This window comes from Scyliorhinus torazame, chromosome 5 (genome assembly GCF_047496885.1).
Source record: "Scyliorhinus torazame isolate Kashiwa2021f chromosome 5, sScyTor2.1, whole genome shotgun sequence".
NCBI classification, from domain to species: domain Eukaryota; kingdom Metazoa; phylum Chordata; class Chondrichthyes; order Carcharhiniformes; family Scyliorhinidae; genus Scyliorhinus; species Scyliorhinus torazame.
Window position 1 is genome coordinate 91,114,001 of NC_092711.1, and position 16,624 is coordinate 91,130,624.

Here is a 16,624-nt window from a genome sequence, read left to right on the forward strand (position 1 = left end):
TGGCTTCGTAGTGTGTACCCGGTCAGGTCCTAGTGCCCGAAGGGTACTCAGAGGCAACAAGTTAAACAACTTCACTCATCCCCAACTGCAGTTCAGAGGAGGGACTATTGTACATATTCAGTGTGAGAGGTTGCAGCCTTTGTATAGTTTCCTGAAGGGGCTGCTCCTCAACTTTGGTTACACTTCAGCCCCAGGCTCCTAATCCTTGGCTGCTCAGTGTGGAGGAGGCTGGGCGAATCTGAAATTCTTCTCCTGGATCTTTTTTGGGGGCTGATTAACAAAGACATTTGTTGAACCTCAATGAGCAGTTCCTATGGAGGTTGGGCAGCTGTCAGATTGCCTTCCAACGTTTCATTGAAAGGGGAAGTCTTACAACACCAGGTTAAAGTCCAACAGGTTTGTTTCAAACACTAGCTTTCGGAGCACTGCTCCTTCCTCAGGTGAATGGAACAGGTGAATTCCTTATTCACCTGAGGAAGGAGCAGTGCTCCGAAAGCTAGTGTTTGAAACAAACCTGTTGGACTTTAACCTGGTGTTGTAAGACTTCTGACTGTGCTCACCCCAGTCCAACGCCGCATCTCCACTTCATTGAAAGGGAGCAGTGGTGGCCAATGGTACACTTGCTACCTTCCACAACTGGTGGGAGCCTGAGGGTACAGGAGCAGGCAACTCCTAAACACTGGAAACAACATTCTGGTTTAGTGAGGAAGCTTCCCTTTGATTATGTTGCTAATTTTGTCTTCTTTCAGTTTGTTTGGACCACTTATTTGGGGTAACAAGAGATAAAAGATTAGTCCACAGAAACTGGAATTGTCTGTTCTGAATTTCTAATATACTGTACAGTGATGATGTTTATAAACTTATTTTAAAGGGTATTAGAGAGGAAATTTTGCAAGTGGAAACTCAAACAAAACATCACAGAGATGTAACAATCACTTGCTACATCAGAATCTGAATAACATCGGCCTTTGAATGTGAAAGGAGAAATGTTTCTCTGTTCTGTTTATGAGAAAAGATTTCAAACATCAGTGTGACTGGAAATGCGCCGAGACCCACACAACACACACCCGAGTGGGGAATTTTAACTGAGGAAAGATTGGATCGACTGGGATTGTTTTCTGTGGAACAGAGGAGGCTGAGTGGACATATAATTGAGGTGTGTAACATTATGAGGGTCCCAGATATAGTGGATCAGACGGCAGAAGGACCTATTTCATTAACAGACAGGTCAGTAACCTGGGGGCAGAGATTTAAGTATCCATTGGAAGGATTAGAGGGGAATTGAGGATTTTATTCACCTGGGGGTGTGGTGGGGATCTGGAACTCTGTCTGAAAGGGTGGTAGAGACAGAAACCCTCATCACATTTAAAGACACCCTGATGTGGAGTTTCTGTGACCTGCAGGGCTACAGACCAAGAGGTGGAAAGTGGGCTGAATGGCCTCCTCTGTGCTGTAAATTTCTAGGATTCTGTGATGACAAGTGGTCGAGTTTTTAATCCAAGACAGACCTCACCCTGAATGTGACAGTCACCCAGGTTTTGATTTGATTTATTTATAATAATAATCTTTATTGTCACAAGTAGGCTTACATTAACACTGCAATGAAGTTACTGTGAAAATCCCCTAGTCGCCACATTCCGGGGCTGTTCGGGTACACTGAGGGAGAATTCAGAATGTCCAAATTACCTAACAGCATGTCTTTCAGGACTTGTTAGAGGAAACACGAGCACACGGAGGAAACTCACGCAGACACAGGAAAAATGTGAAGACCCTGCACCGACAGTGACCCAAGCCAGGAATTGAACCTGGGACCCTGGTGCTGTGAAACCACAGTGCTAACCACTGTGCGGCCTACACTGCTGGCCTTGCTCTGCATCATATAAAAATTGTCAATATATCTGGTTCAAAACAGTCTTGTTTGATTTCACTTTGCCGTGTTTAAATCCTCCCCTTGTAACCCCCTGTAAAAGGAGTTTCCAGAATCCATCACTGTCAGTCCTGCTGAGTGGACAGGGATCGCCGCGCATGCGCCCTGTCCCCGATGAGGATGCTGGTGGTTAACTGGGGAAATACTCTGCAGGAAACCTTCCCGCTCAGTGCAAACTCGAGACTGGTAATTTCTTGTTTTAAGCTTTGAGGCCTCCCCTCCCACCCACTGCCCCTAACGCTGCCTCCGCTTATCCGCCTCCTTCCAGCCTGAAGAGGAAACAAACAAGCGTCTGTCCCTCGACACGAGCCGCTCTGCGCATACACATCACAATGCCCGCGGGAGTGAATGACGGCAGCTCGGACCAATAGGAAGAGGGGGCGAGGTTGGAGGCCCGAATGGGAGAGGCTGGTCCTCCAACCAATCGGAGGGAATGAGGGGCGGGGTTGATCGCGGATCTCCCTCATTGGCTGAGGCTCTGCATCATTTGGAGTTCTTCCCATTGGCCACGTGGGCCTGGGTTCCAGGATCTCATTTCCTGCCTGAAAGGTGTTGACCAATGGGAAAACTTGGAGGATCGGGTGGACTCTGGTCCTCCAGTAAATCAGACTGTGGGCTTTGTGTGATTGAAGATTGAGCTTCACACAGACTGAAACTTCTTACTAACTCAAACTTCAGAATAAAACATTTTCTTTCCACTTCAATGGACTTTTTTTAGAGTCCATTGACCCTTCTACAGAACTGTTACAACAATGAACAACAAACGTTATTGTTAGTCAGAGAGATCTAGGTGTACAGGTCCACAGTTCACTGAAAGGGGCAACACAGGTGGAGAAGGTAGTCAAGAAGGCATACGGCATGCTTGCCTTCATTGGCCGGGGTATTGAGTATAAGAATTGGCAAGTCTTGTTGCAGCTGTATAGAACCTTAGTTAGACCACACGTGGAGTATAGTGTTCAATTCTGGTCGCACACTACCAGAAGGATGTGGAGGCTTTAGAGAGGGTGCAGAAGAGATTTACCAGGATGTTGCCTGGTATGGAGGACATTAGCTATGAGGAGCGGTTGAATAAACTCGGTTTGTTCTCATCGGAACGAAGGAGGTTGAGGGGCGACCTGATAGAGGTCTACAAAATTATGAGGGGCATAGACAGAGTGGATAGTCAGAGGCTTTTCCCTAGGGTAGAGGGGTCAATTACTAGGGGGCATAGGTTTAAGGTGCGAGGGGCAAGGTTTAGAGGAGATGTACGAGGCAAGTTTTTTTACACAGAGGATAGTGGGTGCCTGGAACTCGCTGCCGGAGGAGGTGGTGGAAGCAGGAACGATAGTGACATTAAAGGGGCATCTTGACAAATACATGAATAGGATGGGAATAGAGGGATACTGACCCAGGAAGGGTAGAAGATTTTAGTTTAGACGGGCGGCATGGGCTTGGAGGGCCGAAGGGCCTGTTCCTGTGCTGTACTTTTCTTTGTTCTTTGTTAATTCTGTTTCACTCGCCACAGATGTAGCATGGTGGCACACTGGTTAGCACTGCTGCATCACAGCACCAGCGACCTGGGTTCAATTCCAGCCTGGTGTGAATGTGTGGAGTTTGCACATTCTCCCCGTGTCTGTGTGGGTTCCCTCTGGGTGCTCCAGTTTTCTCCAAAGATGTGTAGGTTGGGTGGATTGACCATGCTAAATTGCCCCTTATGTGTCCAAAGAAAGGTTAGGTGGAGTTGAGGAAATGAACAGAAAGGCAAGATGGGTAGGTAGGCCAAATTTGGAGTAAAATCTTATTACAGTAGAATAAGGAGTTAGGTTAGCGGACTTTTAAACATCTCTAGCTTAGGCTGGAGAAAATGGGGGGCAGTCTGTAATTGCCTGTAACTGGGATTTCGCAAACCATGAAGAGGGGGCTGGGCAGCCATTAGGATCGGTTCTTTGTGCAGAGGATGCTGGGTAAGAGGGGCCCAGGGTCAGCTTATATGGCCAGGTCAAGGAATGTGGGAGAAAGACCTATGAGAATCTTGTATTTGTCACCATCTTCAACACCATAATTCCAGCCAAGCTCATATCAAAGCTCGAAAAACTAGGAGTTGGCTCCCCACTCTGCAATTGGATCCTCGATTTTCTGACCAACAGACCACAATCAGTAAGAATGAACAACAACACCTCCTCCACAATAGTCCTCAACACCGGCGCCCCACAAGGCTGCGTACTTAGCCCCCTACTCTACTCCCTGTACACACACGACTGCGTGGCAAAAATTGGTTCCAACTCCATCGACAAGTTTGCTGACGATACGACCATAGTGGGCCGGATCTCGAATAACGATGAGTCCGAATACAGGAGGGAGATAGAGAACCTAGCGGAGTGGTGTAGCGACAACAATCTCTCCCTCAATGCCAGCAAAACTAAAGAGCTGGTAATTGACTTCAGGAAGCAAAGTACTGTACACACCCCTGTCAGCATCAACGGGGCCGAGGTGGAGATGGTTAGCAGTTTCAACAGCAGCGCCTATACTTCATCAGGAAACTAAGGAAATTCGGCATGTCCACATTGACTCTTACCAACTTTTACAGATGCACCATAGAAAGCATCCTATCGGGCTGCATCACAGCCTGGTATGGCAACTGCTCGGCCCAGGACCGCAAGAAACTTCAGAGAGTTGTGAACACCGCCCAGTCCATCACACAAATCTGCCTCCCATCCATTGACTCCATCTCCACCTCCCGCTGCCAGGGGAAAGGGGGCAGTATAATCAAAGATCCCTCCCACCCGGCTTACTCACTCTTCCAACTTCTTCCATCGGGCAGGAGATACAGAAGTCTGAGAACACGCACGAACAGACTCAAAAACAGCTTCTTCCCCACTGTCACCAGACTCCTAAATGACCCTCTTATGGACTGACTTCATTAACACTACACCCTGTATGCTTCATCCGATGCCAGTGCTTATGTTGCCCTATTATGCATTTTCTTTTATTCCCTTTTCTTCTCATGTACTTAATGATCTGTTGAGCTGCTCACAGAAAAATACTTTTCACTGTACCTCGGTACACGTGACAATAAACAAATCCAATCCAATCCGTTACCTTATTTGGTCGTGAGTATGTGAAACTCGATGCTGAATCCATGTGTGTGTGAATCCAGATGCTGTGCTTCCTTTGTCTCACTCGCTCTGGAGGTTTCAAGAGACATGTTGTCTCCTGCCTGTTATCAGAGTGAGTGGAGCTTGCAAGCTATTTGAAATAAAATAAATCAATGCCTACAATCCGACTTAGCCTTTGACTGAGACTAGACTGGGGCCAGGAAGAACTCAATATCATCAGAGTTACTGGGTTACGGGGTTAGGGTGGAGGCTTGGTCTTAAATAGGGTGCTTTTCCAAGGGCCGATGCAGGCTCAATGGGTGGAATGGCCTCCTTCTGTATTGTAAGTTCTCTGATTCTGGAGGATTTTCTCTCTCAGCCTGATCCGATGTGTCTGTCTGCTGGTATTTCCGAAGGTAGCACAGTGGGTAGCACTGTTGCTTCATAGCACCAGGATTCCGAGTTCAATTCCCGTTTGGGTCATGGTCTGTGCGGTGTCTGCACGTTCCCTCCTTGTCTGCGTGGGTATCCTCCGGGTGCTCCGGTTTCCTCCCACAAGTCCCGAAAGATGTGCTTGTCAGGTAATTTAGACATTTTGAATTCTCCCTCTGTGTACCCGAACAGGCACCGGATTGTGGCGACTCGGGGCTTTTCACGGTAACTTCATTGCAGTGTTAATGTAAGCCTACTTGTGGCAATAACAAAGAATATTAATAATATGTGTTTGGGTATTTTAGGGAGCAGGTAGAACTTCCTTTGTTCTACCTGTTATCCCCTCAGAAATTCCATCTGTTTTTGGTTAATATGTCTGGCTGTTTTGGGTATATGGGTCTAGGTAGCTTGGTGTTATGATTCGTGTTGTTTAGTTGTCGGTCTGTCTCCAGCAGGTATTGTTGTCTCTCGATAATGACTGTGCTGCTACCCTTGTCTTCTGGGTCTTATGAACATATCCGTGTAGGATCCAAGCTCCCGGATTGTCTGTCTTTCTCTCCGGGTAAGATTCTGTTTGTCTCTTGTATTTCACTGTGACAGGGCAGAGACCTGATTGAAGGGGTTCAAACATGGGAGTTCTGGGAAAGATGAGCAAGGAGTTGGGAGGTGACAACATGTTCAAAGAGTTTGGAGAGGACAGGGAGGTTGAAGACGGGGCAGTAATTTTTAAGGCTGGCAGGGCCAAGGGTTTGTTTTATTGTGGAGGGGGTGATGATGGCAGATTTGAAGGACAGAGGGACAGTACCTGAAGAGAGAGAAATGTTGACAATATCTGTGGACACAGGGTAGTTGGCTGATCAGTAGCTTAGTGGGAATAGGGTCGATGGAGTAGGAACTGGGTCTCATGGAGAAGATGAGCTCTCAGAGGGCATGAGGGGAGATGGGAGAGAAACTAGAGAAAGATATGGGTTTACTCAATCTCAGTCACAAAGAAGCTCCACAAGCTCCTCACACTTCTTGTTGGAGGTGAGGATGGAAGGGACAGGGGAAGAGCGAGAGTACTTCAAAAGGAACTAACTTGTGTCAGAGATATTAAAAAGTATCCACACACTGCGTATTTAACACAAATCTAATTTATTTGACTTTTAGCCAGAATATTAGCCCCTGTAAATGGGCTGGAGTTTGTTATCAGAAGAAAGAGACCCAAATGAACATGGTTCAGTCCTGAATGTGAGGAACAGCAAAATACAATCGCTGTAGTTATTTGTGGCCTCGCTGGTGTGTCAGCAGGTTGGATGAAGTGGTGAATCCCTTCCCACACTTGGCGCAAGTGTATGGCCTCTCCCCAGTGTGAATTCGCTGATGTACAGTGAGGTTAGATGATTGCCTGAACCCAGTCCCGCAGTGAGAGCACCTGAACGGTTTCTCATCAGTGTGAACACGTTGATGGCTCATCAGTTCCCCAGAACTTTTATAGCACTTCCCGCAGTCTGGACATTGGAATGGTCTCTCATCAATGTGAACTCGCTGGTGTGTGGACAGAGTGGATGACTCAGTGAATCCCTTCCCACATTTGGAGCAGGTGAATGGCCTCTCCCCAGTGTGAATTCGCTGGTGACTGAGCAGGGAAGATGACTTAGTGAATCCCTTCCCACACTTGGCGCAAGTGTATGGCCTCTCCCCAGTGTGAATCCGCTGATGTACAGTGAGGTTAGATGATTGCCTGAACCCAGTCCCGCAGTGAGAGCACCTGAACGGTTTCTCATCAGTGTGAACACGTTGATGGCTCATCAGTTCCCCAGAACTTTTATAGCACTTCCCGCAGCCTGGACATTGGAATGGTCTCTCATCAGTGTGAACTCGCTGGTGTGTGGACAGAGTGGATGACTCAGTGAATCCCTTCCCACATTTGGAGCAGGTGAATGGTCTCTCCCCAGTGTGAACTCGCTGGTGTCTCAGCAGGTGGGATGGCTTACTGAATCCTTTCCCACACTCTGAACAGGTGAATGGTCTCTCCCCAGTGTGAATTCGCTGGTGTGTGGACAAAGTGGATGACTGAGTGAATCTCTTCCCACACTTTGAGCAGGTGAATGGTCTTTCCCCAGTGTGAACTCGCTGGTGTTTCCGCAGGTCGAAAGACTGTGTGAATCCCTTCCCACACTTTGAGCAGGTGAATGGTCTCTCCCCAGTGTGACTGCGTCGATGAGTTTCTAGCTTGGATGGGGAACTGAATCCTTTCCCACAGTCCGCACATTTCCACGGTTTCTCCTCAGTTTGACTGCATTTGTGGTTTGTGAGACCTGATGATTGACTGACTCCTCGCCCACACACACAACATGTGTATGGTTTCTCCCCACTGTGAACGATGCTTTTTCCTTCCATGTTCAAAATCCGCTGATATTCAGGATATGATAAATTGAGGACTCTGTCAGATCCTGATCTGATGCTTGGTTTGGGTTTTTGGACTTTGAAGCCTCCCCTTCGAACACCCTGTGAAACTGATTCAAAACAGAAAATAGGGAGTGAGAGAGAACCCACAGAAACACAAAGGCAGGTTGTGAAATTGAGCTGAATGAATGTGGTCATTTGTGGGGAAAAAGTGACCATATAAACTGCTCAATTGTTGTAAAAACCGACTGATCTCTTTGGGAAGAGAAAGAGGTGAAGAGGGATTTTGTATATTTACAAGACATATCAAGAGATAGTTGGCAAAGCAAATTCGATGTTGAGCTTCATAAACAGTAATATTGATACCAAAAACTATGCTTCTGGTGGCACGGTGGTTAGCACTGCAGCCTCGCAGCACCAGGGACCCGGGTTCAATTCCAACCTTGATGACTGTCTGTGAGGAGTTTGCACTTTCCCCCCCGTGTCTGCGTGGGTTTTCACCCGGTGCTCAGATTCCCTCCAACAGTCCAAAGAAGTGAAAGTTAGGTGGATTGGCCTTGATAAATTGCCCCTCAGTGTCCAGTATGTGCAGGTTAGGTGGGGCTATGGGGTTACAGGGACAGGGTTGGAGTGTGGGCCTAGGCAAAGTGTCCTTTCAGAGAATCAGTGCAGACGGGATGGGCCGAATGGCCTCCTTCTGCACTGTAGGAATTCTATGGTTCTAATTCTATTCTCTGAATCTTTATAAAGCTCTGGTGACCACTCTTCAGGAAGAATGTGAAGGTTCTTGTAGAAGGTGCAGAGGAGATTTACCAGAAAAGTTCCAGCAAAGGAACTCATGTCACTGAACAGAGCCCCAGAGCTTTGGACACATGGGACATAATGTCTGACAAGACAGTGAAATCCGGAGAGCAGGCTTGGCTTCCTTTCCTTTCTCTCTCTGCCTCCACTCTGCCCCACCAACAAGATATTGGGACTTTCTATAGATATGTCAGGAATAAAAGAATGACTAGGGTAAGAGTAGGGCCAGTCAAGGACAGTAGTGGGAAGTTGTGCGTGGAGTCCGAGGAGATAGGAGAGGTGCGAAATGAATATTTTTTGTCAGTATTCACACAGGAAAAAGACAATGTTGTCGAGGAGAATACTGAGATTCAGGCTACGAGACTAGAAGGGCTTGAGGTTCATAAGGAGGTGGTGTTAGCAATTCTGGAAAGTGTGAAAATAGATAAGTCCCCTGGGCCGGATGGGATTTATCCGAGGATTCTCTGGGAAGCTAGGGAGGAGATTGCTGAGCCTTTGGCTTTGATCTTTAAGTCATCTTTGTCTACAGGAATAGTGCCAGAAGACTGGAGGATAGCAAATGTTGTCCCCTTGTTCAAGAAGGGGAGTAGAGATAACCCCGGTAACTATAGACCAGTGAGCCTTACTTCTGTTGTGGGAAAAATCTTGGAAAGGTTTATAAGAGAAAGGATGTATAATCATCTGGAATGGAATAATTTGATTAGAGAAAGTCAACACGGTTTTGTGAAGGGTAGGTCGTGCCTCACAAACCTTATAGAGTTCTTTGAGAAGGTGACCAAACAGGTGGATGAGGGTAAAGCAGTTGATGTGGTATATATGGATTTCAGTAAAGCGTTTGATAAGGTTCCCCACAGTAGGCTACTGCAGAAAATACGGAGGCATGGGATTCAGGGTGATTTAGCAGTTTGGATCAGAAATTGGCTAGCTGGAAGAAGACAAAGGGTGGTGGTTGATGGGAAATGTTCAGACTGGAGTCCAGTTACTAGTGGTGTACCACAAGGATCTGTTTTGGGGCCACTGCTGTTTGTCATTTTTATAAATGACCTGGAGGAGGGCGTAGAAGGATGGGTGAGTAAATTTGCAGATGACACTAAAGTCAGTGGAGTTGTGGACAGTGCGGAAGGATGTTACAAGTTACAGAGCGACATAGATAAGCTGCAGCGCTGGGCTGAGAGGTGGCAAATGGAGTTTAATGCAGAAAAGGGTGATGTGATTCATTTTGAAAGGAATAACAGGAAGAGTACTGGGCTAATGGTAAGATTCTTGGCAGTGTGGATGAGCAGAGAGATCTTGGTGTCCATGTACATAGATTCCTGAAAGTTGCCACCCAGGTTGAGAGGGTTGTTAAGAAGGCGTACGGTGTGTTAGCTTTTATTGGTAGAGGGATTGAGTTTAGGAGCCATGAGGTCATGTTGCAGCTATACAACACTCTGGTGCGGCCGCATTTGGAGTATTACGTGCAATTCTGGTTGCCGCATTATAGGAAGGAAGTGGAAGCATTGGAAAGGGTGCAGAGGAGATTTACCAGAATGTTGCCTGGTATGGAGGGAAGATCTTATGAGGAAAGGCTGAGGGACCTGAGGCTGTTTTCGTTAGAGAGAAGGTTAAGAGGTGACTTAATTGAGGCATACAAGATGATCAGAGGATTGGGTAGGGTGGACAGTGAGAGCCTTTTTCCTCGGATGGTGATGTCTAACACGAGGGGACATACCTTTAAATTAAAGGGAGATAGATATAAGACAGATGTCAGAGGTAGGTTCTTTACTCAAGAGAGTGGTAGGGGCGTGGAATGCCCTGCATGCAACAGTAGTGGACTCGCCAACACTAAGGACATTCAAATGGTCATTGGATAGACATATGGACAATAAGGGAATAGTGTAGATGGGCTTTAGAGTGGTTTAACAGGTCGGCGCAACATCGAGGGCCGAAGGGCCTGTATTGCACTGTAATGTTCTATGTTCTAATGCAGTTTGATGGACAGGTTGTCTCCATTCTGAACAATGGGGAATAAGCTCCTCCCACTCATTGAAACAACGCCCTGACAAAGATGCCAAACGCGCATGCGCCCTGATGCACATCCAATAAAGATGGCGGCCATTAATCAGAGCCGAAGATAGAGCATAGAACATAGAACAATACAGCGCAGTACAGGCCCTTCGGCCCACGATGTTGCACCAAAACAAAAGCCATCTAACCTACACTATGCCATTATCATCCATATGTTTATCCAATAAACGTTTAAATGCCCTCAATGTTGGCATTGATGAGGAGCTGCAGCTCCGCTCGGTACAAACTGCGTCCAGGAAACTCTTTTCCGCGGTTTACAACAGTTTTTCGCAACGTTTCCGCCCACCCCCGCGATCTCTCTTTTCCTCCATACTGTTAAAACAGCTCTGACGAAGGCGCCCTTCTACTGCGCATGCTTTCATCACAGTGGGTCCTGCCTTTTATTCACTTGGAGGACCAGCCGCCCTCTCAGTCCGCCAGACCCGCCCCTCCTCTTCCTATTGGTCGGGAGCTGCCGTCAATCACCCGGGCACTGTGACGGTTTCAGATGGTTAGAGCGGCCACAGGCTCAAGCTGACTCGCTGATTGTCCAACAATCACAGCGAGTGTCACCGGGATCCTGAAGCACCGCATCTGTTACGTCATCAAGGTGGCCCCTCAGCTCCGCTAAACAAAGATGGCGGCCTTGGAACTGGGCCTGACACCAACACGCGCAGACCTCCGAGCAAAGTGACATTGCGCATGCTCGATACACCCAGCAATGCGTCTGCGCACTGGGTTCCTGTGCAGTGAATCGGGCACATTCACATCCGCAGGGAATGTTGGATAAGAGCCGCACCATTGACACCACAAACAGTAAATTGGTTACCAGTTGATAAAAATAATCAAACAAATTATTGTCAATGGGTATTCTGCTATTCTCCATTTCTCAGAATGATTAAATGCTGCTCTCCTGTGGAAGAATGCAGAATTTAAGGTTTTCTTCCTCAATGGGTCCTTCCTCTATCCTCCCGAGAAGATGCAACTCTTGTTGGGTTCAATCCCAGAATCAGTCATTCCTCTATCTTCTTCCCTCTTGCTCGTGATAGTGAATGTTCAATGTTTTATGGAATGATCCAGACCAGATGTCACTCGGCATACCATGTCTCTACTGACTCTGTACAAGAGCTGCCACTTTTCCTGCTTAAATTCCATTTGCCACTGTTCTGCCCATATCCAGTCCATCTGTATCATCCTGTAATTTAAGGCTTTTCTCCTCGCTAGTTACCACACCAACAATTTTTGATCTGCAAACTTATTGATCATACCTTCACATATTTCAAGACCTCGACTTTATATATAATTACTATTGGTGACTGAGGCTGCACCCGAACCTGTGCTTCCTTCCTTCGAGTGGTTTAATAACTCTGGAGAAACAATGCTGAAAAAGCTGGTGTTATGGTCAAGGCTAATAACTGGGTGCTGCCTTGCCTGTCTCTGAATTTACTCCACTCCTGTTCACTCCCCACTTATGTAATAAGCATTGACCGTAATGACTAGGAAGAGTTTAGAACATAGAACAGTACAACACAGTACAGGCCCTTCGGCCCACGATGTTGTGCCGACCATTTATCCTAATCGAAGATCAACCTAACGTACACCCCTTCAATTTACTGCTGTTCATATGGCTGTCCAAGAGTTGCTTAAAAGTCCCCAATGACTCTGTCTCCACCACCTCTGCTGGCAGTGCATTCCACGCACCCACCACTCTCTGTGTAAAGAACCTACCTCTGACATCTCCCCGATATCTTCCTCCAATCACCTTAAAAGTATGTCCCTTGATGACATTTCCGCCCTGGGGTAAAGTCTTTGGCTATCCACTCTATCCATGCCTCTCATCACCTTGTACACCTCTATCAAATCACCTCTCTTCCTTCTTCACTCCAGTGAGAAAAGCCCTAGCTCCCTCAACGTTTCTTCATAAGACATGCCCTCTAGTCCAGGCAACATCCTGATAAATATCCTCTGTATCCTCTCCAAAGCATCCACATCCTTCCTATAATGAGGCGACCAGAACTGGACACAATATTCCAAGTGTGGTCTAACTAGGGTTTTATAAAGCTGCAGCAAAATCTCACGGCTCTGAAACTCAATCCCCCTGTTAATGAAAGCCAACACAGCATATGCCTTCTTAACAACCCTATCAACCTGGGTGGCATCTTTGAGGGATCTATGTCCGTGGACCCCAAGATCCCTCTATTCCTCCACACTTCCAAGAATCCTGCCTTTGAACTCTGTATTCAGCATTCAAATTCGATCTTCCAAAATGAATCACTTCACATTTATCAAGGGTGAACTCCATCTGCCACTTCTCAGCCCAGTCGCTCAACACTATCTACAACTCCCCCAACCTTTGTGTCATCGGCAAACGTACTAGCCCACCTTTCCACTTCCTCATCCAAGTCATTTATAAAAAAACACAAAGAGCAGAGGTCCCAGAACAGATTCCTGCAGGACACCACTTGTCACCGGCCACCAGGCGGAATACTTTTCATCCACTACCACCCGCTGTCTTCTATTGGCCAACCAATTCTGTATCCAGACAGCCAAATTTCCCTGTATCCCATGCCCCCTAACTTTCTGAATGAGCCTACCATGGGGAACCTTATCAAATGTCTTACTGAAATCCATTTACACCACATCCACTGCCTGACGTTCATCAATGTGTCTCGTCACATCGTCAAAGAATTCAATGAGGCTTGTGAGGCATGACCTGCACCAATCAAAGCCATGCTGACTATCTTTAATCAAACGATGGTTTTCTAAATAATCATAAATCCTATCTCTTAGAATCCTTTCCAATAATTTGCTCACCACAGACGCAAGACTGATGGGTCTGTAATTACCAGGGATTTCCCTATTCCCTTTCTTGAACAGGGGAACAACATTCGCCTCCCTCCAATCATCTGGTACCAATCCAGTGGAGTGCGAGAACGCAAAGATCATTGCCAATGGTGCAGCAATCTCCTCCCTCACTTCCCGTAGTAACCTTGGGTATATTCCGTCAGGCCCAGGGGGCTTATCTATCCTGATGCTTTTCAAAATTTCCAGCACATTCTCCTTCTTAGTGTCAACCTGTTCGAGTCTATTAACCTGGTTCACAGTGCTCTCATGAGCAACAAGATCCCTCTCTCCCGTGAATACTAAAGCAATATATTCATTTAGGCCCTCCCCCATCTCCTCAGACTCTAGGCACAAGTTCCCTCCACTAGACCTGATCGGCCCTACTCTCACTCTGATCATCCTCACTTCTCACAGAAGTATAGAACGCCTTGGGGTTCTCCCTAATCCTTCCCGCCAGGGCTTTTTCATGCCCCCTTCTAGCTCGCCTCAGTCCATTTTTGAGTTGCTTCCTGGCTACTTTGTAACCCTCTAAAGCTGTGCTAGATCCTTGCTTCCTCAACCTTACGTAAGCTTCCTTGTTCCTCTTGACTAGAAGCTCCACTTCTCTTGTCATCCAAGACTCCTTCACCTTACCATTCCTTCCTCATCTCACTGGGACAAAACTATTCAGCACTCGCAGCAAGTGCTCCTTAACCAACCACCACATTACTGTTCTGCATTTGCCCAAGAACAATTGTTCCCACATTATGCTCCTCAGCTCCTGTCTCATAGCTGCCAATCAGTCACTATCGTGACAAAGTGCTCCTCAAACTGTATCATTAGGGCAGCACGGTAGCACAGTGGTTAGCACTGTTGCTTCAGAGCCCCAGGGTCCTGGGTTCAATTGCCACTTGGGTCACTGTCTGTGCAGACTCTGCACATTCTCCCCATTGGGTGAATTAGTCACCCGAACAGGTGGCGACTTGGGGATTTTCACAGTAACTTCATTGCTGTGATAATGTAAGCCTACGTGTGACAAGAATAAAGATTATTATTACATTTGAATTCCAACGCCTCAATGAAGAGGCAGAGAGTGGCAGAGAGGGATCTCTGCCAAAGATCTGCGGGTCGAGAAACACCTTCTCCAATCACAGAAAGACTACAAGAGAAACACATGACTCTGAGTAGATGTCATCCTCGAAATGTACAAAAAGGACGTGTTGCATCTCAACTGGAGGGGCACCAATATCCTGGCTGGGAAGTTTGCTTGAGTCACTCGGGAGGATTTAAACTAGTATGGCAGGGGGTTGGGAAACAGAGCGCTAGCGTAGAAGGTGTAATAACTGAAGGGGAATTGGAGAACAAAAATAAGAGAACAACATCATCCTGTCTGCTCAAACATAATGGTTTGAAGTGTATTTGTTTCCACGCCAGAAGTATAGTGGGGAGGCAGATGAACTTAGAGCACTTATTGGTACTTGGAATTACGATGTTGTGGCTATCACAGAAAAACATGTTTAAAGGAAGGGTCGGATTGGCAGCTGAACGTTGGAGGATAGGGATGCATCTGGAGTGATAGAGAAGGATGTAAAAGTGGTGGAGGAGTAGCATTAAGGAGAATATTATTATATTGTGAGGGGAAATATACCGTAAATGGCAAAACTCCTGGGAATATAGAAAGTCAGAGAGATCTGTGTGTTGCATGTGCACAGATGTTTGAGGTTCGCAGCACAAATGGACAAGGTACTCAAGAAAGCATACAGAATGCTTGGATTCATTGGACGGGGCATCAAGTATCATAGATTATCATAGAATTTACAGTGCAGAAGGAGGCCATTCGGCCCATCAAGTCTGCACCAGCTCTTGGAAAGAGCACCTTACCCAAGGTCAACACCTGCACCCTATCCCCATAACCCAGTAACCCCACCCAACACTAAGGGCAATTTTGGACACTAAGGGCAATTTATCATGGCCAATCCACCTAACCTGCACATCTTTGGACTGTGGGAGGAAACCGGAGCACCCGGAGGAAACTCACGCACACACGGGGAGGATGTGCAGACTCCGCACAGACAGTGACCCAAGCCGGAATCGAACATGGGACCCTGGAGCTGTGAAGCAATTGTGCTATTCACAACGCTACCGTGCTGCCCTCTATAAAAACTGGCAAGTCATGCTACTGTTGTATAGAACCTTGTTAAGGCCACATTTGGAATATTGTCCATAATTCTGGTCGCCACAGTACCAGAAGGATGTGGAGGCTTTGGAGAAGGTGCAGAGGAGGTTTACCAGGATGTTGCCGAGTCTGGAGGGTGTTAGCGATGTGGAGAGGCTGAATAGACTCGGACTGTTTTCCTTAGAAAGACGGAGGTTGAGGGGTGACCTGATAGATGTCGACAAGGTTATGAGGGGCATGGATAGAGTGGATGGGCGGGCACTCTTTCCCAGGGTGGAGGGGTCAGTCAGCAAGGGGCATAGGTTTAAGGTCCCTGGGGCAAAGTTAGTGGAGATGTGCAAGGTAGGTTATTTTACGTAGAGGGTGGTGAGTGCCTGGAATGCATTGCCAGGGGAGGTTGTGGAAGCAGATACATTAACGGCGTTCAAAAGGCATCTTGACAAACGCATGGATAGGATGGGTATAGAGGGATACGGCACAAGGAAGTGCTGAGGGTTTTGGCAAAGGTTGGCATCATGACTGGTACAGGCTTGGAGGGCTGAAGGGCCAGTTCCTGTGCTGTATTGTTCTTTGTTCAAAGACCCTGTTCAATGGGGGAGAAACAGTTCATGTGTTCGGAATGTGGATGACGTTTTAGCTGATGGTCTGACCTTTCGAACGATATGTAGTCTCGCTGGGAGAAGCTTTGGAAATCTGGGGATTGTGGAATAGATTTAATCAGACCTGGAGATTCATCGACCTGTTCACACTGAGGAGTGACCGTTAATATTCTGTGTGTGGGAACGGATTCACTCAGCTAACCAGCCTCACTTCATCATCGTCAATCTGTACTGGACAGTTACCAAGTGCAATGTATCTTTCCTGAGGTTTGGTGCCCAGTATGGAACACAGTTCATGCAGCAAGTGAGGAAAAGACAGCAGGAATTTCTCTAATCTGTGATTTACAAGGACACATTC

The 16,624-nt window shown here is 47.0% G+C and overlaps 1 protein-coding gene across 1 annotated transcript in view; it reads right to left on the minus strand.

The window, feature by feature from the left end:
• Positions 1–6,548: 6,548 nt before the first annotated feature.
• Positions 6,549–16,624, minus strand: part of LOC140421496 (uncharacterized) — a 39,279-nt gene continuing 29,203 nt past the window's right edge. Inside the window, exon 5 of the mRNA XM_072506272.1 lies at positions 6,549–7,702. Within this exon, the coding sequence (XP_072362373.1) occupies positions 6,694–7,702 (1,009 nt within the window). The 3' untranslated portion in view covers positions 6,549–6,693. The remainder of the gene's footprint in view (positions 7,703–16,624) is intronic.